At 53.4% G+C, this 23,523-nt stretch overlaps 7 protein-coding genes across 7 annotated transcripts; 3 read left to right on the top strand and 4 right to left on the bottom strand.

Moving 5' to 3' along the window:
- Nucleotides 1-2,648: 2,648 nt before the first annotated feature.
- On the bottom strand, nt 2,649-3,589 carry J4E87_003686 (uncharacterized protein; the record flags this gene model as incomplete). Its single annotated transcript, XM_049375311.1, has 2 exons — nt 2,649-3,298; nt 3,397-3,589. 2 exons carry the CDS (start codon nt 3,587-3,589, stop codon nt 2,649-2,651), a joined length of 843 nt encoding a protein of 280 aa, XP_049235233.1.
- A 778-nt stretch (nt 3,590-4,367) lies between these two features.
- On the bottom strand, nt 4,368-8,871 carry J4E87_003685 (uncharacterized protein; the record flags this gene model as incomplete). Its single annotated transcript, XM_049375310.1, has 9 exons — nt 4,368-5,650; nt 5,703-6,265; nt 6,906-6,928; nt 6,979-7,243; nt 7,308-7,389; nt 7,439-8,022; nt 8,073-8,162; nt 8,212-8,658; nt 8,705-8,871. The coding sequence occupies 9 exons, from the start codon at nt 8,869-8,871 to the stop codon at nt 4,368-4,370; spliced, it is 3,504 nt and encodes a 1,167-aa protein (XP_049235232.1).
- Nucleotides 8,872-9,590: 719 nt separating this feature from the next.
- Nucleotides 9,591-12,333, top strand: J4E87_003684 (uncharacterized protein; the record flags this gene model as incomplete). Its single annotated transcript, XM_049375309.1, has 5 exons — nt 9,591-9,600; nt 9,656-9,968; nt 10,021-10,996; nt 11,047-12,186; nt 12,238-12,333. 5 exons carry the CDS (start codon nt 9,591-9,593, stop codon nt 12,331-12,333), a joined length of 2,535 nt encoding a protein of 844 aa, XP_049235231.1.
- Nucleotides 12,334-13,430: 1,097 nt separating this feature from the next.
- J4E87_003683 (uncharacterized protein) lies at nt 13,431-15,053 on the top strand (the record flags this gene model as incomplete). Its single annotated transcript, XM_049375308.1, has 2 exons — nt 13,431-13,678; nt 13,730-15,053. The coding sequence occupies 2 exons, from the start codon at nt 13,431-13,433 to the stop codon at nt 15,051-15,053; spliced, it is 1,572 nt and encodes a 523-aa protein (XP_049235230.1).
- A 120-nt stretch (nt 15,054-15,173) lies between these two features.
- Nucleotides 15,174-16,130, bottom strand: EFG1 (18S rRNA maturation protein; the record flags this gene model as incomplete). Its single annotated transcript, XM_049375307.1, has 2 exons — nt 15,174-15,700; nt 15,764-16,130. The coding sequence occupies 2 exons, from the start codon at nt 16,128-16,130 to the stop codon at nt 15,174-15,176; spliced, it is 894 nt and encodes a 297-aa protein (XP_049235229.1).
- Nucleotides 16,131-16,469: 339 nt separating this feature from the next.
- Nucleotides 16,470-19,080, top strand: J4E87_003681 (uncharacterized protein; the record flags this gene model as incomplete). Its single annotated transcript, XM_049375306.1, is given in 3 exon segments — nt 16,470-17,013; nt 17,121-18,994; nt 19,009-19,080. The coding sequence occupies 3 exon segments, from the start codon at nt 16,470-16,472 to the stop codon at nt 19,078-19,080; spliced, it is 2,490 nt and encodes an 829-aa protein (XP_049235228.1).
- Nucleotides 19,081-19,957: 877 nt separating this feature from the next.
- J4E87_003680 (uncharacterized protein) lies at nt 19,958-21,863 on the bottom strand (the record flags this gene model as incomplete). Its single annotated transcript, XM_049375305.1, has 2 exons — nt 19,958-20,329; nt 20,379-21,863. The coding sequence occupies 2 exons, from the start codon at nt 21,861-21,863 to the stop codon at nt 19,958-19,960; spliced, it is 1,857 nt and encodes a 618-aa protein (XP_049235227.1).
- Nucleotides 21,864-23,523: the final 1,660 nt, after the last annotated feature.

The following is a 23,523-nucleotide window of genomic DNA, read 5'->3' as shown; positions in this document are numbered from 1 at the left end:
GCCGAAGGCTCTTCTACGGTAGTAGATATCTGTCATCTCGTCTTCGGAGTCGCTACCGCCCTGCTGGCTGGGTTGCGCATGGTAATTCGTTGCCGTAGTCAATCGCCGCGGCGCAGCCTCCAGACTGTCACTCACCGAACCGCCGTAGTAGGGACGCTCTGTGTAATCCTCCTTGTGTCCTATGCGGGGGTAATCCGAGTTGCGCGTGCTTGGGCAGATTGGCGATCGAATTGAATGGCAGCTGCTGTGGGGGCCGTCGTCCGCCATGAGTTAGGTCTCACCGTCGGTTGGTGAGTGCCTCTGGGCGCAATGAGAACGGACGGCAGCCCGAGCACTTGACTAAGAAGCAGGCGACCTCGTTAGCATTGAGTCGACGTTCGCTCGCTGAATGTAACTTTGACCCAGCTTGAAGCGCCGCCTCGTCGCTCATCGCAGCCCCAGTCACTACCTACCTAGGTAAGCCGAGGGGCGTTGAACCACCTCAGTGACGCACCAGCAATGGAGAAGATCCATAACTAGGTATAGAAAGCCAGAGACTCCATGCTATCCTCAAACTCCTTCTATTTGCGCGGTCATCTTGCTGTCGACACTATTAGCTTCATCATGACTACCTCTTTAGAAGACCTTACGTTCTCAGGAAAGGCTTCACTTACAATGGAGCTCACATTCTTTGCTCTTACAGTCTCTCATTCTTGCAAAAGCGTAGCTTCGACTCTGGCTGACAATCAACTGTCATCAATGGATCGCTGGCTACAATCAAGGTGAGCCACAGGGCGCCCTGGCGAGACTTGCAGCGACAATGCCGCGATGTGTACTCTAGTACGGCTACTCTCATACCCCGAACGCTCATATTGACACTTCGATTTTCGTTCACGGGCGTGCTGTCGCCGGCTAGCGTTGCCGTGGTAAGTGGTTGCCTGGGCTCAACCACAACAAACGGTCACTCAACCACCACATTCCCCCTTCACCTGAGCAACTCCAGCCGACGCAGGCAGCCCGATGATCTGCCGGCCAGGCGCTAGTAGAGCATCACGTGACGCTAGCGCCGCCAAGACCTGAGGGCCTACTTAGTTTGGCTACCTCCACGTCCACTACCATAACGCCCAATGGCCAACACATTAATTTGGAGCTCAGGTACCTTTTACCAAGTTTCAAGCTCTTTCTACCTCATCATCCTTCAGCCTTGACCTTCATCACTCTGGTCTATCATGGCAACATACATTCACTCATTCTACCTTGGCACTTGGTATACTTGAACACTTCTTCAACACCTTCGACCTTCTCCAGTACTACACCATCACATCATGTGAAGCCTTGCTTTGCTTCTATCTTCGGATACCTTCAGGCTACACCATCATATCTTCCAACTTCAGCCATCACCATGTTGGTATCCATCAACACTTCACTGGAAGTTCATGTCGACTTCACTTCCCACCAAGTGCCAGCTGCTATAGCCTAGAAGCTTTCAAGGTTTGCTTCTATCCCCTCTTCCTTGTTCACTGACATGTCTTCTGACTCGTTCAGAACAAAACCAAAGTACGTTTCTCATTCTTCTATTATCATCCTTTACTGACCTTCACCAGAACAATATCAACCAACTTCATTCAACTTCCATCACTTCCTCCCTTCATCGACTTCATCCTGGACATGCTGGACTTCCACCTTACCTCACTTCATTCCACACCAACATCAACCTCATCATCACTCTGGACCTCCAGCATGCTCCTTCGCATACGACAAAGCTCAAGAATCGATCGGACGAGTCCACCCATCATCGACTGAACCAATCTGCGACTACGACAGATTGCTTCGACTCTCCCTACCGACCGCGGCGCACGACAATGACCAGATCGAGTGGTTGCGACGGGTGAGAGACCCTTACAAGATTGTGTTGTGCTTTTGGAGCGCTTGACGGCTTGTGGTTGTGTCAGGAGGACTGAGGGTCAATGACAACTTGGTTGTTATACCTGGCCTACAACCACTACTGCGGTCTTGCGCACCCTGCTTACATACCACTGGCGTGCCTCGATGGGGTTCAGGTTGGCTTCGGCTGATATCAACGTGGTCACTGTTCGCAGAAGCATCCGGTGTGTAAGAGCTTTGGATGAGATCCTCTGCCGGTTGTTGGATTGGCGCACACTCGGCTGGTCAGTTTGGACTTGAAATGGTGGTAGGAGGTTTGGACTTGGTGGTGGTGGTTCTTCATGGGCTTTTCGATCTTTCATGGTCTTGGTGGTTTGAGCAAGGAATCTGGTTGGTCTTTGGGTGCAAGGAATGGCTTCTGGCCTGGTTAATTCAGTGTGTTGGTTCTTCAAGGATATCTTCAAGGGGTTTTGGTCGTGGGTGGAATCTTCGCAGCACTTCATCAAATCAACACGTTGACTGCAACTTCATCTTATTTGCTCGTGACTTCTCTTCTCTTCTTATTTTACTTTTTTACTTAGCATCATTGCCTCTTGTTCCACGCAATAATCTACAGCGCCCACTATCCTCCTACTACCACTTTATACAAGGGAAAAGCTGAACACCCTAGAGCTAACGTTGAAGTTGGGCCACCTGCTTTACATGTTTTTATCTTAATGTAGGCTCTAGGGCGTTCATTTTTTTTCCCTTGTGTGAGGTGCTACTCCTCGCACCCTCAACTACCATCACCGCGCCTCACCACCCACCTTCCCATCTCCACGGCCCAGCACCCCAAACATCCACTCCCCAATTTCCTGACTCTCTTCCGGCTGCACAGGATAAAGATGACCCTGTTCCCAATGCCTCACCACACTCTTCCCCTCGCCCACCTCATACCACCCGTCAATTAGTCCCTGACCCGCCCAGTTCCACTCATCCTGCAGGCCCTGGACATGGAAAGCCGGCAACTTAACCTTCCCCTCCATCAACTCCTTGCGCTCCTCGACGCTCATCCCAAACGACGAAACCGCTGCATCAAGCGCCGCAGACGCAGAAGGCGGTATCAGCGGCGGCGGATACGACCCACAAACACTGAGACCGAACTCGAAATCCAGATACGCAAGCCGCGATACATCGCCCCCCTTCTCAGCGAGTGCGCGTCGGATTTCGCAGCCTTTAAGAAGCCCGGCTACGACTTTGGTGCCTTGGGAGAAGCCGATGAGGCCGACGACTTTGCCGCCGGCGGAGGTGATGTGTTCAACGGTGCTGCGAACGAGGTCTTCGACTTCGGAGGGCATGGCCGTGGTGGAGTTGCCGGCTTTCATGTCGGAGATGGTGACGCTGGATTGCATCCAGCGTTTGAAGGGTCCGCAGCCTTCGAAGAAGGGGAGGATTCCTGGGCCGGGTTGGGAGGGGAATGGCGCTTGGGATCACTGTTAGTATACGAGCGCATGTCAAGAGGTGGGAAGGTGGGTGGATATAGGGTATACATACCTTCCAGACTTTCGACTTCGAAATGGTCTTTGATCACCCTCATCAGTCTTGCTAATTGGATCGTGTGTACGGTCGCGTTGCTTCCTGAGCCATGGAAGGCTAGCAGTGTGGGCTTCACAGGACCACCCATGCCTGCGAGTTTGGGCGCTGTGCTGGGTGTCATGTACGTGCTGTTCTCCGTTTGTGTTGCCATATTGGCAAGGCGTGGTGTAGGCCGTGGTTCGAAAACACAGTGAAATAGTCCCCGGTGAGGCTATCTATATCTCTTCGATGTCCCCCCTGGCTCCCTGGCTGTAGAAAAGAACAATGCAAGGTCCGGTGCTGTTTTTCCAGATGGTGGGGGAGGGTGTTTGCTTCTTTTCGTTTGTTTCAGCTCCACACTTTGGCTACTTCCTTCTTATCGTCTTTCTAGATTTGGGTAGGTAATCAAAGTTGTAGGTTTTGTTAGATGCTTTCTTTACATGGGTCGGAAGACATGTGCTTCGTAGACGTGGACAAGTGGCTGCTTATCGGGCCGTAAAAGTCGTCATTCGCCAAGGACGTGTGTATTGCTTGTATGAGAAATAGGTGTCTATGACCGTCGCATTAGAACTGAGGCGCCGAGAAGTATCGTTGACGAACAGGAACGTGTATGCTGAGGTACATGTCTACATGCGGGATGTAAGGTCAAGACCGAGGATGCCTGTCCAAGTGGGGTCTAGTCAGCGGCGACATGCGCCCATAGATTACGCACGCGTTCGCTCATCGCATGGTCCATAAATTGAAAGCACCCATTCAAGATTCGTCAACTCATTGTTTGGTTTCTCATTCGAGTTTGCTATTTGGAAATCGTTTGTCTCGATTTCGGTACTCCCTCTGGAATTCCATAGCCCGCACTTGAACTACGCCTTGCTCACTCGCTAACAGTACTTCATAGGAAGGATAAAGGGAAGAAAAGAAAAGACAGCAACGCCAGTTACCCGTACTCAAGCTCAAAAGTTTGTTGTACCAGCCCTAGGTAGCGTGTTCGACGAACCACTCGAAGCTTTGCTCCTCGTTCCACTCATCCCGGAGCTCACACTCGTTCTTGAGCTTGCCCTTATTCTACCCTTATCCCCCTCCTTGATCGACCTCAGGATCTCAATGCCCTCGGGAGTCTTTCCCAACCGAGATACGAGCGTCGTGTTTTCATGTTGCAGGTCACCAATCTGCTCCTTAATCAACTTGTTCTCCTGCTCCAGTATTTCCACGCGCTGCTTGAACTCGTCCCGCTCGCGTTGCGCTTTGGCAAGTTGATTCTTATCTGCTTCCTTCTGTTGACGGAGGAGCAGTTTCTTTGTCTCCTTCTCGCGGCGCTCTTCGAGTTTGCGCATCTCTTTCTCATACTTCTCTTTCTGTTTCTTCTTCTCCCTCTCGTGCTTCTCATTCGCTTTTTGCATGTCCGCATTCGCCTTCTGGCTTTCAGCTTGTAGTCCCGACTCCTGCTTTTCGCGCGCTTGGTCGAGTTTCGCCTTCAGCTGCTCCTTCTTTTCTTCAATCTTCTGTAAGCCCTTGTGGTGTGGGCTGTCTTCTGTCAACGGTAGGGACTGTTGCGACGAAGTTGATGGTGTCGGGATCTCTCGGTCGATTGGGAGTCCTTCGCGGGCAGTAGTGAACTGTTCTGCAGATGCGAAAGAATCGCCGGAAGACGACGAGCTTGAGGAGCTATCGGATCGTGTGCGCTGTAAGCTGTATTGGCTGCCAGCCTCACCAGTCTTGTCCACTATGCTGGTTCCCACGCCGGCACCCATACCGTTCGCGTCAGTCGCGGAGAAGGTTCGCCCGGTATCGTGCGCTTTGGGCGTCTCCGCGGAGTCGTCTTTGCCTGCCATACCATCTGCCTCGACGTTGTCGTCTTTGGCACACGCCCAGTCGAGGAATTTGACCGCGTCCTGGACTATGCTGCTAGGCACATTCCGCTCGACCATGAATCGAGGAATACCACCACCAGGATCGCTGCGGGTGACCATTATCCACTCGATAGGGTTGGTCTCTGCGTCGCCGTCGCCCATGGGTATCTCCCTAATCATCTCGATCGACTCGTAGAAGCCTCGCACCATGTTGCTTCGCGGCGGCGCGTCGGGGTGTGAACAGGGTATGGAAACGACCATGAAGTGTCGCGGTGTTGAGTTGGCGACTTTGGAGGCATCGGTAAGACATGTGTCCGAGGTGATGAGTAGGGTGATGAACTCTCGCGGTGAGGTCGGGCCAGGGAATTGCGCGGATAGCTGGTAGACTGCGCCTCTGTTAGTCGCTATCGACGGCTGAAATTATTCGCACTCCCATACCTTGCAGTTGGCCAACGCTGTCGACTGTCATGTCCTCTAGCCGTTGGTCGCCTCCAATGCCTCGTATGTTGCCCTCGCCGGGGCCGCCCTGGACTTCCAGACTCTCCGGGAACTCCCTCTTCATGGCGCGCTTCCACTTCTCGAACCCGAGGCCCTCGTGGACGCTCGAGCGCGAGAACCAGGCTCCGTGTCTGTCCTTTCCGGCCATCTTGTAGACGCTCATGCCTGTAGCGGCGTCATTGTTCCCTAGCTTCACGGGCTTGCCCCATGACTTCTGCAGCTCTTCATGCTCTGGCGCAGGTGGTGGCCGGCGGACTTGGGAAATTGTGAGGTCCTTGGAGCCCGTTGCAGGTTCTTGCTCGGTTCGGGTTCGTTGTGAGGACTCGTAAGGCGTTCCATTGGGTGGTGGAGGCACAGAGTTCGCGATCACCTCTGCTTTGGCCAGTATCTCGGATAGGAATGTTGAGAGGTTGTCGGTAGGGACGTCGCTGAACTCTTTCGGCCGGAGGCACGCGAGCGCTTCGTGTAGCTCCGACATGATAACGTCTGACGGAAAGATGGGGCTTGGAAAGATCTGGGGGAGGTAACAACGAAGGATTCAAAGCCACAGGATACCTAGACCCTTTGTGGCTGCTCCCAAGCTATATGTGTGCTGTGAATGTTCCGAGGTACCCGTGGTGCCAGCTAGCAGGGTCCGGTGACGGACGATGAAATCATTACCTGCGATTATCGATTCGATTTGCAATGAAGATGGAGCTTGAGAAAGAACTAATAACGAGTAACAAACTAGGGTAGCTATTTTTCTATGCTGAATGGCGAGGCCTCCAGTCGATATGGCAGTTGTTTGCATGTGCAGGTATAGTTGATGCAACGTCATCCCTGCACGCCGCTCGCTCTTCCCAATCCGCGACGCGTGACGCGGGGTCGCCCGCCGCGCCACCGACGTATCAATCCCTGGCCGCCCTGCATACGAATACGATGGCAGCCACTACGTCACATATGGCAAAGCTTGCGAAATTGCGACCGTCGCTTTTGCTAGCATGCTGGCCGACACAGCACTCGATGAAACGCACCATGCGGATATAATGGGAGAGAAATATTCTATCTACCTAAGACGTGCTGGACGCGTAGAGAGGGGTATTTCGCAAGTCTAGTCAATGCGACAAATCAAGTTATTCCGAAGCAACATCCTCCAAGACCTACACAAGTACGTATAAAGCACACATCTGCCGAAACGTTAGTCTTCATGGATATACGCCGGAGGTTCATAACTTACCATGCTAAGCCCCAAGATCATGCTGCACCAAAAGAGGACGTTGTTCAGCAGAGTGCGGCCTCTAACCCACTTGCTCCGTTGCAACATCACAATCGGCATCTGGAGCATCATCGCAACGAAACCGTAGCCTCTGAACTTTCGTGTAATGCAGCCCATGACAAGCTCGTGCGCCAATGCGGAGATGAGAAAGGTGATTGTGGTGGCCAGAGGACGGGACATGTGGTTCTTTGATGCAGAGTAGACGTGTCGTCGGAAGAAATGGTGACTAAACCACAACGCATCCAGTCAGTATATTTCTCACATGCGACTCGTATGAGGACGTAACTTACACAGGCTTGTTCCATTCGCGCGAGAATTCTAACCAGTCGCAGCTGTTCCACCAGTCTGCATAGAATTGACGGTCGGCGAAGCCTGCATCTCATGTTAGCAGCGGACGCTGGGCTTGGACGTGGAAACTCACGAGTTATTTCTGCAAAAGCACCCAGGATGTACTCAAAGATGACGAGAAAGACTAGCAGGAAAGTAATCATGAACGGAAATAGCAGACGACCGATAGTCTCGCTGAGTATCAACGTAAAATCCGTAGCACCCTTGGAATTTTGGAGTCGCACAGCCGATACGTCTAGCACTGGGAGGATGAACTCCTCCGCAGTAATGACCATCAAGAAGATGCATCCGAATACGGCAAGAGTCTTGTAGAAGACCTCCAACCAGCGGATGTTGGTGTTTCTCGGGTACTCCAGTTCGTAACACAAGGTTGGGCAGAAGATAAAGTCGACAAAGTTATACAGGGTGAGGTTGTTGGGGTAGGAGACGTTTCCGAGAGGCGAAGCAAGCTCCAATGCGAGATCATCTCTCAGCTGGCCAAGATACTCTGCATTTGCCTTCTTCGGGTCGGGCTCCTCCTGGGAGGGCGATTGCGGGATCTCGTGCAAATGAGTGCTTGAGCTTGGATAGCGCACTGCAGCTACCTTGCTGGCCTTGTCGGGTGTATCAAGATCGTTCAAGCGACGTAGAGTTTCGCTGAGATGACCGTTGTAGAAACTTCACAAGGTTAGCTATGCAATCGAAGCTCTAGTTACTGGGTGCTATACGCATAAGAATGCATCTTCATGAAAATCGCAAGCAGGTGCAGTGTGAAGAAGACCTGCGCAGTCCAGCTCCAGTCGCGAATGAAAGGGTATCTTTACATTGGTCAGTCTACAGTACAATGTATGACCAGGGCCTGCGTACGTAGTCCAGAAAGCGAGCCAAATTGCCTGAAATATGCTCTGTATAGCTATGCCAGACGTGTTCCAGCGTAGAGACCCCTGTTTGAGAAACAACCTCTGGAGTGGCAGCGACAGGGCGGTGCTGAACACCATGGCACCGTCGACTAGACCAAGCTCGACAACCTTCTCCTTGAACAGCGCCCACTGTCTCATCTGGAAGGGGTATCCAGTCTCGGTCATGTTGCGTAGCATCGATGTAATGACCATGATGGCAAGTCCGATCCAGAACAGGACGAAGAAGCCGCGGAAATCATGGTAGTCGCTGTTTGGGTCGAAGTGAGAGACGCGATCCACGTAGTCGATGGTAGGGAATATGCGCTGCTTGTGCTGGGCGCGTATCTGCCTGCGTGCGGACGAGGAGGCCTGGACGGAAGGCGGGGCATCGTCGGGTATGGGTGTGCTTCTTCCACTGCTGAGGTCAGCCATGTATCGCGTCGAGAGAGGTGCCTATATACCTAGAGATGCCTGAGCCGGGCTCCCGGAGCGTGCCATTCTTGTTAAACGCCTCGTCGCTGAGTTGGGGCTTGAGCAAGTCGATTCGCGTGGGTTTGCGCGGTCGCGGCGAGTGAAAGTCGGTGTTGCCGTTGTGAGCATTCGCGTCAAAAGACGTAGACTCGGCCATTATGAGGAGACGTGTATGCGCATGTCACGGAGGAGGAGTGGGAAGGAGGATTCAAGTGTGGACAGGCCAGACTATGATCCGCAACTAACAGGGTCACTGGCTGTGTCAGATGGGGCAGTGAGTGGCAGACGAGGCTTCCGGGCAACCGCTCGACACAAACAGGTAATGGAGAGGTAATCGGTCTGCATTTGATACGTATATATGCTACAAGGAATATGCAAGTACATGCGGTCTGCTGATGTAGTGGTGGCCTAGCGACTCGGAGAGTTGGCACTGAGGGTCGAAGGGTCGGTTACATCAGCGGCCGCGCGAGTCAGTGCGGGCGTCTTGGGAGCAGTGCCAGGTATTGTCGTGTTTCTTGGTACGTAGAGTAACGTGCAAGTAGTTGTATCTCAGGGCGTGCTTAGGAAATTACGCCAGAATCTATGCGCATCAAAGATAGCCAGAGTTCAGGGTAGAGTAGAGTCTAGGCATGCGTACCCGTTGTTGGTGGTGGCAGGTGCGTCCGACCTCTGGACTCTGGAACAAATGACGGCCCGGCCAGCTGTAGGCCATGCCCAAACGTTCCGCCTACCAACGCGCAGCCAGGACAATTCACATAGTCGCCCGTGACCGATCCATACTACCCATCGACGGCCGAATACCCTTCCCGTCATCTGCATCCTCTTTCCCATCGAACCCTCTTTCGCTGTCCGGGTGGGGTCCAAGAGGCCACCGCAATGGCTTCCTGTACGCCAAGCACCGCGACCCCCAGCAGCTGAGGACTTGTGCTAAGGATATACAGTGAAGCAGTTTATTCGCAATGTGCGCGCTGCAAAGACAATTGCCGACGAGCGTGCAGTCGTGCAGAAAGAGAGTGCTGCCATCCGCGCCAGCTTCAGGGAGGAGAGCCACGACTCCAACGTGAGGAGGAACAATGTCGCAAAGCTACTCTATCTCTTCACTCTGGGTGAGAGGACACACTTTGGTCAAATCGAGTGTCTGAAGCTGCTGGCCTCTCCGCGCTTCGCTGACAAGCGCTTGGGATATCTGGGTACCATGCTGCTACTGGATGAGAACCAGGAAGTCCTGACACTGGTGACGAACTCGCTGAAGAAGTAGGCAATGATTCACTCTCTGATATAGATCCACATGCTAAACAATGTGTAGCGACCTCAACCACCCCAATCAGTACATCGTCGGCCTCGCCCTCTGCACGCTCGGCAACATCGCCTCCGTCGAAATGGCTCGAGACCTGTTCCCGGAAGTCGAAACGATAATATCGAGCGCGAATCCATACATACGTCGCAAAGCCGCAATCTGCGCCATGAGGATATGTCGGAAAGTGCCCGACCTCCAGGAACATTTCTTGGAAAAGGCCAAGTTGCTACTACAGGATCGAAACCACGGCGTCTTGCTGTGTGGCGTCACTCTAGTAGAGAACCTCTGCGAGGCGGACGAGGTCGAGGACGACGAGAACGGCGTAAGGGAGATCTTCAGACCCACGGTGCCCAGCCTAGTCAAGATATTGAAGGGACTCTCCTCGTCTGGTTATGCGCCCGAGCACGACGTGACTGGCATCACAGACCCTTTCCTACAATGCAAGCTACTCCAGCTTCTACGAGTCCTGGCTCGTGGCGATGCGCAGGTTAGCGAACAGATCAACGATATCCTAGCCCAGGTCGCAACCAACACAGACTCCTCGAAAAACGTCGGCAACTCCATCTTGTACGAGGCAGTACTCACAATCCTCGATATTGAAGCAGATTCCGGACTTCGCGTGCTTGGTGTCAACATCCTGGGAAAGTTCTTGTCAAACCGTGACAACAACATCAGATATGTTGCGCTCAATACACTGATCAAGGTTGTCGCAGTCGAACCAAACGCCGTGCAGAGACACCGCAACACCATCCTGGATTGTCTACGGGATCCTGATATTAGTATTAGACGGCGAGCGCTTGACCTCAGCTTTACCTTGATCAACGAGAGCAATGTGCGAGTACTGATAAGGGAGCTCCTTGCTTTCTTGGAAGTTGCTGACAACGAGTTCAAACCTGTCATGACCTCTCAGATCGGTGTCGCGGCAGACCGCTTCGCACCAAACAAGAGGTGGCACGTTGATACCATGCTGCGCGTGCTGAAACTCGTAAGTCAGTCATGTTCCTGTGAGCTGCATGTAACTAATCTACACATCAGGCCGGAAACTACGTCAAAGAGCAGATTCTATCCTCCTTTGTACGACTGATCGCTACCACACCTGACCTCCAAACCTATTCCGTACAGAAACTCTATGCGGCCTTGAAGGAAGACATCACACAAGAGGGCCTCACACTAGCCGGTTCCTGGGTCATCGGAGAATACGGCGATGCACTGCTAAGAGGTGGTCAGTACGAAGAGGAAGAGCTTGTCAAGGAAGTCAAAGAAAGCGACGTCGTCGATCTCTTCGAAACCATCCTCGGTAGCAGTTACGCCGGCCTCATCGTTCAACAGTACATCGTCACAGCCTCTATGAAATTAACGACACGTTTGAGCGATCCTGCTCAGATTGAACGTTTACGACGGTTATTACAACGATATGCGGCAAACCTTGACGTTGAGATTCAACAGCGTGCAGCCGAATACGGAAACTTGTTCGGTCACGACCAGATTAGGAGGGGCGTTCTTGAGAAGATGCCACCGCCTGAAATCCGCGAAGAGTCACGAGTTCTGGGCGAAGCGACCAAGAAGCGACAGTCGAAGATTGCGAAGAAGAAGCCTGCGCAAGCAGCGACAGAAGACTTGTTACTGGACCTCATGGGCGACGCAGGCCCGTCGACCAGCATGAATGGGGTGGCCAATGGAACTCAACAGAGCCAGGACTTGCTTGCAGACATCATGGGCGGGTCTTCATCACCACCCCAGACATCCTCCCCTGCACCACAATCAAACGTGGCCAACATCATGGACCTGTTCAACTCTGGAGCCAGCAGCTCTCCAGCCCCAGCGCAGTCTCAGGCCCCGCCAGCAGGTAACTCCATGGATCTTCTGGGCGGGCTCGGCGGTATGTCCTCGCCACCACCACAAGCTTCAGCACCGTCGGTAGCCTCGGGCCCACCCGCGCATCCAGCATACAACAAGAACGACCTACAGATCACCTTCCAGCTCAAGCGTGATGCAAACGCCGTGCAACTTCTCGCACGTTTCCGCAATACCGGAAGCTTTGGCCAGCTGTCAGGTGTGAATCTACAAGCCGCTGTACCAAAGAGCCAAAAGCTGCAGCTGCAACCTATCAGTACCAGTGAACTGGAGGGAGGCCAAGACGCGACCCAGCAAATGAGGGTCACAGCTGTCAATGGGGTAAGTCATTCTCAGATACGTTTTGTATGTATACCGTGCTAACAGACCTAGCCTCCACCCGCAAGGCTAAAGCTCCGACTCAAAATCAGTTACTCGGCAGGTGGTGCTCCAGTGACAGAGCAGGTTGACTGGGCAGAGCCGACATGATCGCAAAACACACTTTTGGTAGTAAAATCTTCAAGTAGCGAGCAGTATAGAGCAAATGACATACCCGAGCGATGATGAAATGCACGATGGATTAGATCCAGCGCAAGACTTTCGTGCGCGCATCTTTGGCGCATACATCAAGTGCTGAGAGTAAAGCGGGTTCTTTAGTATTAGTGTATCCTCGAACTGATCGCAAGATTGCTTCGGGGGACGCCTAATCTTCATGTTTGAAATGCAGAAGCCGCCTTCTGCACCTGTCGCAATAACCCGACAGAGGTGGAAATAAGATGCGGGATTAGCGCCTCAAGCCATCCGCGCCCGCTTTTCCGGTAGATCCCCCCGCCGTTGCCAGGAACACGACTTGTTGGGTCGCTTCTCTCTTCTGTACAACTGTTTCTCCACTGCACCAACCATTCCAAAGCGGGACTTCTGCCCATCCAAGAACGATATGTGTCGAGAAAACATCATCGTGTCACATATCGCAACGACGGCAGCAGGTGATGCACGACCAGGGATTAACACAGATTCTGGGATCGACATGATAGCACGCACCAGCGCCTGCATACTATAAACCTTGCCAGCCACTCACTTTTGTCACTACAGCGGTCACCCTGTCTCGTCATGCGCCCCAAGAAGTTCGGTTCGCATTAGCACGAGGGGATCGCGGGTACCCAGCCTCACAATGCCTGCTGCCAGTATCTGTTTATGCCCGCATAGAGCTACTACCTTCCTTATTCAGCGTTACATGGGACGTTATAATGGTGTCCCGATATTCCCGAAGTCTTGGATCTGGCTGCACAACTTGCAGTAGAGAGGGAACGTGATGCAATTGCCAATAGACGAGTCTTGGTCATTCTCCACTATGGACAGGTGCTTAACCTCCCAGATCTGCTTCTATTACTTGGACACAGCCTTCTGTCTTTTGTTTCAACGTTCGTCTTCATTGGAGACGGTGAAGATATCCATATCTGAACTTTGTTGGTCTCTCATTAAACTGAGTAGCAACCGGCCCGAACGGTATCCCTGACATTCAACATATTTATACAAGAGACTTTGGGGACCACAAGCGTCTGTGAAAGATCACACGCTTGAACGCAATGCATATCACGTCTCTCACGCTCGGAAGTGGCTTTTTGTCGCTAGTGTTGGCTCTACCATCGAACACACCGGTAGACCTACCGAGGAGGCAGTATGAGACCACCCCACCATCATACGATCCTGTGTCGCCTGATCAGAGAGCACAAGCAGTGATAGACACTTTCAGAATAAGCTGGGATGGATACCGCCAGTATGCATTCCCGATGGATGAGCTGAGGCCTGTGAGCAACAACGGAAGTAATTCGAGGTACATACCCAATGTCTGTGTTTTAAGGAAGTCTTGCTAACATGGTCTCAGGAACGGATGGGGTGCTTCTGCCGTAGACGCGCTCAGCACAGCACTCATCATGGGCCAGAAAGACATCGTGAACGAAATCATAGAATATATCCCCAGCATTAACTTCGCGTATACTGAGGATCCCGTCTCTCTATTCGAGACCACGATCCGCTACCTTGGCGGCATGCTGTCCGGCTATGACTTACTCTCTGGTCCTTTGGCGCACCTCGCAGATGATCCAGCAAATGTAGAAGCCCTTCTCACGCAATCCGTCAATCTGGCCAACAACCTCTCCTACGCGTTCGAGACACCCACAGGAATACCCTGGAACATCCTTACCTTCAACAACCGAAGCAACGTCGATCAAGAGAACGGGCTCGCAACTGTCGGCACACTGATCCTCGAATGGGTCCGCCTCGCCGATCTCACTGGCAACCAAACATATGCGGATCTGGCCGAAAAGGCAGAACAATACCTTCTCTTCCCATCTCCCGACTTCGCCGAACCGTTCCCTGGACTCCTGGGCATGGGAATCAACGTAACGACAGGGCAATTCAACGACGCAGTCGGAGGCTGGGTAGGCGGCGCCGACTCCTTCTACGAGTACCTGATCAAGATGTACATCTACGACCCACGCTACAGCTTCCTCAAGGAACGCTGGATCAAAGCCGTAGACAGTTCCATTGCGAATCTAGCCTCGCACCCAGCCCCCCGACCAGACATAACCTTCCTCGCAGCCTTTGAAAACACCACACTCGACCTAGAATCCCAGCATCTCGCCTGTTTCGACGGCGGAAACTTCATCCTAGGCGGCCAAGTCCTCGACCGACAAGACTACATCGACTTTGGTCTCGAACTCGTCAACGGTTGCCATGAGACGTACATTCAAACCGCAACACGCATCGGACCTGAAGTCTTCTCCTGGAACACCTCCGCTGTGCCAGCGAACCAAACTTCCTTCTTTAACCAAACTGGTTTCTGGATCGAAAACGCGGGTTACCAACTCCGTCCTGAGGTCATAGAATCTTACTATTACGCCTACCGCGCGACTTCGGATTCAAAGTACCAGGACTGGGCGTGGGATGCTTTCGTTGCTATTAATGCGACGACGCGGGTTGGCAGTGGGTATAGTTCTATCGAGGACGTGAATGTGGTTGGGGGAGGTAATTTTACGGATTTCCAGGAGAGCTTCTGGTTCGCCGAGGTGTTGAAGTACAGCTATGCGATTCAGGCTGGTGAGGCGGAGTGGCAGGTTGGCAAAGATGGGGTTAATGAGTGGGTTTACAATACTGAAGCGCATCCGGTCAAGGTCTATGGGGGTGGGAATGCGACGAGGGGGTTGTAGGAGGATGGGTCTTGAAGTACGTGAAGATTCTGTAGTAATCGAGTTTTGCTGCAGAACAATCTTATTGGCGACTGGACGCCGGGTATATGATGCAGATGAACGGATTTCCGTGCCGTGAAACTACTCGAAGAAACCACCGTCGCTCTCCTCCGCCTCTTCTTGGGCCTGCACGCCGAGTGCTCTCCTCTCGCGACGGTTCTTGGCTGCCGCCAACTTCTCTTCCACCTTCTTCTCTTTGACCTTGACTGCTTGTTGCACTTGCGGCTGTGCCTTCTTTTTCGGTTCTTTCTTGGGCACAGCAGCGGGCATGCCCTCCTTGCTATTCCTAAGCGCATCCAATGTGCCTGCTGTCATCGCCTCCTCCACGGCTTTCCACATATCCAAGTCGCCTTTTGGCCCGTCGACCTCGCGGTTCGCTTTGTCATCGGTATCCTCCTCAGTTGCTTCGTCGGAATCTGAGGCCTTGTCCTTCTTCGACTTTGGGTATAGAGACGCGTAGGGCTTCATGAGCGGGTAATAGATGGCGTAGTTGACATCGACTTGAGCGTTGTGCACCTTTCGCGCTAGGCCTTGCTTCTTCGCCTCGTCTTCCTCGGCCTCGTGTTCTTTCTTCAGCTTCTTCAGTATCCGTGTGCCCTTCTGACGATCTGAGGCGCGTTAGCAATCGCTTCGTGTTGACCCCCATGCGCCCTGCGCAATCCATAACATACCGAAGAATCTAATGTGATGATACTTTCCAATCATCTTCTTCCTGTATTCGGCCTCTCTGCTGCTCTCCAGCTTCTCTTGCAGTTCGTGCTGACAGGCTTCGAGCTCTCTCTCCCTCTCCACCCTGTTGCCCGCTGACATCTTGTGGTCGCCTACATTGTCGACGTGCGCAAGCAGTCGCTTCAGGTCTCGTATACGGCTCTTGAGCGCGTTGGTGCTGGTGCTCTTGTCGATGTCGCTCGAGACGTGCGGCCGCTTCTTCGACTTGGGATGGCTCTGGCCGGGCTTGAAGGTGCGGTGCTTCTTGAATGGTTTGGGGGCAGAGGACGACGACTCGGTCGCTTCGGCATGCTTGCGCTTTTGCGACATGGTGGCTGGCTGAGATTTGGGATTTGAGAGTTGTTGGCTGACTGCGGAAATCTTGGGATCGAACGAAGGGAAGTTTTAGTGGGGCGGCAGAATTAAGGTTGCTAGACCGCCCGATGCGCGCCAAGTGAGATCACGCGTCTGGCGTTCACCCACCTGCAGGCTCCCGATATCTTCCACTTGCACGGTAACTTAGCAAAGTCGAGTGTACTGCAATATGCACACGACATCATTTGCTACGGGTTCTTTCAGACTATTTCTTACTAATTCATGAGGCTTCTTTACTCCGCTTTCGGACCTTGAACTTCCATCATCGCGGGATCGCGATAGTCAGCCAGTGAGATGGAAGCTGCAATAAGATGGTCGCCGCACTCGACACGAGACAACCCTCGCTTCTTGATCATCGATGTCGCGGGTAATAGGCTACGTCTGTGTCAAATCGAAGAGTTCAGTAAGAGCAAGGTCAACTATAAGCAGATATGCATCCGAGATAAGCTGCCAAACTACACGGCCTTCGACTGGTCCAAGAAGGATCCGAGCGTGGTTGCTGTGGGTTCTGCTTCTGGAGAGGCTACCATCGTTACATTGGATCCGGACAAGCCCGATCACGACTACATCCACTCGTTTTCGATACGACACCAGAGGAAATGCAACTCTATCGCTTTCAGCGCTAAGAATCTACTTGCTACGGGGCTGGATAGAGTCAGGAATGATGTCTGTCTCAACATCTACGATATGAACGACTCGCGAGTCACAGCCAAGGATGAACCGTACAAGAAGCTGGCGAGCTCAGAAGCCATCTCTAGCATCAAGTTCTTCAACGGACAGCCTGACATGCTCGTCGCGGGTGTCTCCAGGCAATACGTGCGCATTTACGATCTCAGAGGTGGGTCATACATAAAGCAGTGAATATCCCCTGCTCATTCTCTATAGACTCTAGCACGGCGGGCATTGCGCAATTTCAAACACGCCAGGTGCACAACATCTCCATAGACCCGTTGGACGAAAACTACTTTCTATCAGCGGGGACGGCAGGAGACCCAACTGTGACTGTTTGGGACACACGCTTCGTCAAGCAACGAGTAGCGTCCAGCGATAGTGCGGGAGGAGGCGCCGTCCTGGAGTTCAAGCCAGTCGTGGACAATTCACAGTCGGCTTCTATATGGAGTCTTCGGTACTCTGGTACCAAGCGAGGAACATTCGGAGTACTTGCGAATACTGGAGAATTCAAAATCATCGAATTAGCACAGCACTCTCATCAGCCTTCCGAGACAGCAGATACACCTTTCGCTCGAGCATGGGCGTCTCCATACTACACCAAAGCCACACATCATCTACGCTATGCCTCACACGACAAACTCCATCGGCACGATGAGAAAGAGCGCGTCGTGGCATACGACTTTATGACTACTGGAAACCCGCTCGGTGGACAATGTGCTTTGGCTCTACATTCAAATCGAGAAGTCGAAGTTCTCAGAGTACCACCAATACCACCTCGTATCAACATCAGCGCGCTGGAAGAGATATACAAAGATCGCACCTGCATCGCTAGGCCGACTTCGCCATATGGTACGGTAGCAGAGGATCTAATCCAGGTACAAAACAGAGCACTAGGCGACAAGTACGATATCGAACATGATCACAAACCCAACCTCTCCGCCAGCATCGATAGACTCAGCCTCAGCAACAGCCAACGAAGCCTACCTCTTTTGTCGACAGAACACCCCAGCCATCACATGCATGAGGACCTTCTCGAACTTGCGTTCCCTGAGTTCAAGATTCCCCTCTCTGATTATTTAGCCGTCCTCCAAGCACCCAAACGACGTGTCCAGGAAGGCTATTCCCTCGATTGTGCTAAGAATAAGGCTATTGTTCATAACGATCCCTGGCTGGTCGATGTGTGGACACTGATCGATCGCATGGATGCACATGCCGCAGGGGATGGCATGGTGGGCAACGGTCTCGATCTCAAATATCTGGGAGTCAGCTCAATATGGGCAAACGAACTGACGATGTACGATGAACGACTCATTGACCCGGATACAAAAACAAGCCAAGAGATGTTCAGCGATGCAGTTAAAGAGATAGTCGAAGCCATGGAATTCCCCATTTTCGAAGGCGTGAACACAGAATATCCAGAGAACAGGCAATTATGTCTCAGTCTCTGCGGCTGGCCCCTCGAGAAAGCCGGCGTAGAGCAAAACTGTCAACGGCTTATAGATGAAGGCGAGATATACAAAGCGATCGTTCTCGCCGTCTTCCAGGGACATAAGGACATCGCACTAACCCTCCTCCGAGCCAGTCTCACGAGCAAGAGACTTCCACAAGACGACATCGGCCTCGCAGCCGTCATAGCCTGCGCCTCGCCCTCCTCTGGCGTCTCAGTCGAGCAAAGAGAAGCCTGTTCCTGGATGGCCGACATGACCAGCGACGCCTACCTAAAATCACTCCTCACCTACTTCATCACAGGCGACTGGTTCAGCGTAGTCTCGATGCCGCAACTCACCCTCTCCGACCGCGTAGCCGTCGCCCTCAAATACCTGCCAGACGCCTCCCTAACCACCTTCCTCACCACCACAACAACAACCGCAACAGCCCAAGGCGACATCTCCGCCCTCCTCCTCACAGGCCTAACAACGCGCTCCCTTTCCCTCCTCCAAACGCACATCTCTCACCACCCCACCACCGGCCTACAAAACGCCGTCCTCATCCTCTCCCGCGCCTGCCCCCTCTACATCCAAGACCCGCGCTGGACCCTCTGGAAAGACATGTACCTCGAGCAACAGCAAATCTGGCGCACCTTCCTCGAGCGCACACGCTACGTCAAGGAACACAATCTACTCAGTGTAACGCGCGAGGGCAGGAGTGTGAATAAACCCAGTCAACCGAGCTTGACGCTCAGGTGTCTGAATTGCCAGCAGAATCTTGCGCTGAGGAAAGATCCGAGGAGTAGTACGAAAAGGCTGCTTCCTACTGCGCATCAGGCGGGTGGCATGAATAACGCGCCGTCTACAGCGACGACGACACATCGTGCAACGGCTTCGCTGTCGTTTGGTGGTGGTGCTGGGAAGCCTGCTGCACCATTGCAACAGAAATCCGCGGCTAGCACGCCTGGACTTCATTGTCCGAATTGCGCGGCGCAGATGCCGAGGTGTGCGCTGTGTATGTTGTGGTTGGGCTCGCCTGATCCGAGTAAACAGGGGGCGTACGAGACGCTCAAAGGAGAGGACAAGGAGGGCAGGATGATGGTGTTTTGTATGAATTGTACGCATGGGTTTCATGGTCATCATGCGAGGGATTGGTTTGCTAGACATGCCATGTGTCCTGTGCCGGACTGTGGGTGCATGTGTGGGTTGATGAAGTGAGAAGATTTGTATTTGCATATTCGCTTAGGATTCGCATGCTTTCAGTAACAAGGTAGCACAGTTCAAGATACGGAGTGTACCAAAGTAGTGGGGAGTAAACAGATATAGTTTTAAGAAGCTGTGCGGCCGTCTGTCCGTGATGCTCCTCGTCTGGAGATCTCAAAGTCTTCCCTATACGCGCTATTGTACCAAGAAAAAGCTAAAGAAACGCAAAAAGGGTATAATCGCCACCGAGGTGTGGCCTGTCAAGACCAACTGTTCGTTTCTGTACCCTTACAGAAACGATAATATCCTATAGCGCCGCTAATGATGCCAAAAAGACTGAGACGTCCAAACACCTCTATAAATGCTGAATAAGCGACTGCGAACAGTTAAAATGTGCGATGCAGACACTAAAGAATCAGGAAAACGTTCGACGGCTGTCAAGTTGACCGCCTTCGATGCTCGCGCGATGCGCGAAATTTCCTAATCTTGCCCTGCCATCTCACTGTCGTCATTGCCGAAGTCGTCTTCTTCGTCAATGGCCATTATGTTCGCTTGTGCGGTGACCACGACCATGTTGTCACCATCCTCTTCCTCGTGGTACATGGTGCCGTCGTTGAGGTCGAAAGCGTTGTCCTCGTTGTCAACGTCGTCTCCACCGTTCGTGTTCATGAAGACGCGCAGACGTTGTACGCCAACGCCGCTGAAGACGCAGAACACTTCACGCTGGTGATCGTTGAATTCGGGGGGTGCCTCGCGGCAAAAGGCGAGAAGATCGTCGCGAAGGAAAGCTTGGACGCCAGTAAGAGAGAGGTGGGTCAGGCGGGGGCAGTTGTTGAGGAGCGCATGGATGCCCTGTTCATGTCAGTAACGGCACGGGATTTGTCTTGGGTGGGGCACTTACGGCTAGGGAGAGGTTGGTACAGTAGCTAAGGTGCACCCTCTCGAGCACGCTGGGTGCGATGGGCCCGCTGGAGCCAATCTGCTTCGGTTTGGCGAGTGCGAGTATGCTGCGGTCCGTTATGGCCGCACACTTGACCAGGCCAATGCGTTTGAGCTTGGGTAGAGCGGCGAGCTGCATGACCGAGGCGTCGGTGAGAGCAATGCAACACGCGAGATCAATGTACCGTATGCGGTTGCATAGCTTGACCAGCTGCGCGACACCGACATCTGTGATGTTGGCGCAATGTCCCAGATGTATGTAGTGGAGGTTCTTGCCCAGACGAGTAATGGCCATGACGGCTCTGTCGGTAATGTTGCGACATTTGGCGAGGACAAGGTTGCGCAGTCGCGGAGCTGCGTGGACTATCTTCTGGACGCCAGAATCTTGTAGCTCTTCGCAACCAGTCAGATCTAGGATACGCAGGCAATCGTAGGTAGCCTCGGCTGGGAGACGGAGGAAGGCCTGGTCGGTGATCTTGACGCAGTGGGCTAATCGTAGCTCGCGGAGGTTGGGGCCTTCTGTGATGAGCGTAGTGATGGAGGCATCGTCGAGGTTCTTGCAGTCGTGAAGATCTATCTCGAGGATGTAGCGGCAGTTCCTAGCAAAGGCGATGATGCTCCGGTCGCTGAGTTGCGAGCATCCGTTCAGCTTGAGGCGCTTCAGATGTCTGCAGTTCTTGGCAACTTCCTCGAGCGAATCGTCCGTGATCTTCTTGCAGTTTGTGATGTTGAGGCCCTGCAGGCGGACTGCGTGTTTGGCCAGAGCGAGCATTGACTTGTCGGTGATGGACTCGACGTTGGTGACATCCAGGGCGAGAATGTAGCGGTTCTCCTCGAGCATGGCTTCCAGACTAAAGTCGGACAGTCGTGAGCAGTTGGTGAGCGTTAAGCGCTCAACACGCTTGCAACTTGAAAGCGGTTTCAGCGTCCCGTCGCTGACTTCACCGCCCAGAGCGGACAGATTCAGACGCTTGATCAAACTGCTGTAGTCGAAAAAGCTGTTGACCGTCTGGACCGTCTTTATGACGCTCTTGACGTTCGACCATTTGTTCGTTGAGGGACGATGCCAGAGCAGACCGACGCTGTTCCCAGCCCATGTCTTAGACACGAGCATGCAGTTCTTGAGGTCGGCGGGCGAGGAGAGCTTTGCGAAGACGGCGATCATGAGCTCGGCGGGTAGGCGGGAGACGGGCGAGATGCGGTTCTGCTCTTCGATGGCCCGCCGGCGAGCCTCCTCGTCCGAGTCGGGCGATACTGACGGCGCGAGCGACGAGAGCGAGTCGTTGGACTGCAGCATGATGGAGTCCTTGTCTTCATCGTCGTAGCCGCGCTCGGGCGAGGTCGAGGCGGAAGAGTCGGAGCGCGAGGTGCTGGCGTCTCTCTGGGGCCGTCGTGAGCGCGCCGTGGTGCCTTGTCGGACGCGGGCGAGTCGTGGGTTTTCGGCCATGGTACCGGGCGTCTCAGGAGTCGCGGGGGGTTCGGTTTATATAAACGGGCAGGCGTGATTGCGGTGGGCGTGGAACAGCGTCTAAAGGGCACAATCGGTGTGCTGGTGTACGCGGCGGCTGGCGGGTGTATGGGGCAGCCCGCTTACTCTACAAATACAACAACAACAGTGCGGACTGGAAACGAGAGCGGAGGAGGCGACTATTTTGACGCTCCTAAATAGGCACGGGCGAGGCGACAACACACGACACGACAGTGCGGAGGTAGAGAGGGAAGGGTCAAGTCGTCTGGGCAGTCATGGGTGGGTCGCTGCCCATCGTCGCATCCCGCCAAGGTCCTTCCCTGCAACTCAGCTCGCCGCCCGTCCAAACACGACGTCCTTGTCTGCCTCAGTGCTCTCCCAAACGACGATCCCTCTGTTCCTCCTCCACCGCGCTTACACTGCAGGGTCAACGCTTTGCCATGTTTGCTGTCGGCATCACGGCCGCCTTCACCCCCGACCTGCACCCTGGACACTACACTACCACGGCCTCATGTGCTCTAGCATCGTCCACGCCTAAGTCTTCTTCCCCCGCCATCGTCATATGACACAGCCGCGTCCAAGTCGCGTCGTGTACAGTAGCGGTGTCCCATGTTGCCATGGCTGCAGGTTGCACGGCAGACTGTTGTGGAAGTCGCGACCCCGCGCGCATGCCTGCCATCATCGAGGTGATGCTCCTTGACCGTTACTGACCTGACCATCTTGTATCTACCTGCCTACTTGCGTGAATGACTACAAAGACCCCTCATCCGGGGTTTACAGCAAAAGCAACTTCGCCATGACATGGGCCGCGTCAGTCAGGAACCTGCCGTCTGCGTCTACGTCTGCATGTGCATCTAGATCTTTCGGTACTTCTTCGAGTTGTTGCATCCATGGTACACCCATCTGGAGATCTAGTGATCAACAGGGCCGTTGTCTTGGGCTTTTTACATCGCCCTCTCTATTAACTATTCGATCTGTGAGGTCGTCGAAGAATGAATCATGGGGCTGGGATATCTGATAGTCTACCTTTGCTGTACCTCGTGCTGTATACACTCATATCAAACTACGCAGCGTAGTCAACATCTACTACCTTCTGGAGCGTGTTACACTAAGCCAGTCCGTGGACGAATGTATTGACCAAAGCTACCAACCAGCTCGCATGCGTTCAGAAGTCGTAGTGTTGCACGAAACGTCTTGGTGGTAGGTTGACCTGGCTGCGAACATCATGCTGTGCCCAATGAACACGTCGGGAGAGAAACCACGTACATACATACTCTACCGAATAAAGTGCCCCAGCTTGGCGCTACATGCCCGGACTGCAGCTTCCTCGAGTCCGTGATACTGAAATAGTCGTCTGAGGAGCAGAGAGAGTAAATAGACATGTCCGCGCCCGGCGTGCATGCCCGAGGCGTCGCGGTCTAAAGATACATTGTGACGTTGGTGTGGCTTCGTCCATGCGCTCGTGGATGCAAGGGTCCGTTTCCTACGGTACGATCACAAGCATCGCCAGGCATGCCACCTTCACTCCACCTCACCACCCGTCCCCCCGTCTCGCGTCCGAGAGCCACCCCCGCCCTGTCTGTCGTCTTTTCGATGCGCAAAATATAGCCTCGTCGTTGTCCTGCACCGCAGCAGGCTC

Source organism: Alternaria ethzedia (assembly GCF_023757985.1).
Source record: "Alternaria ethzedia strain BMP 0044 chromosome Unknown scaffold_6, whole genome shotgun sequence".
Classification (NCBI taxonomy): Eukaryota; Fungi; Ascomycota; class Dothideomycetes; order Pleosporales; family Pleosporaceae; genus Alternaria; species Alternaria ethzedia.
This window is presented reverse-complemented; position numbering and strand designations above follow the sequence as displayed.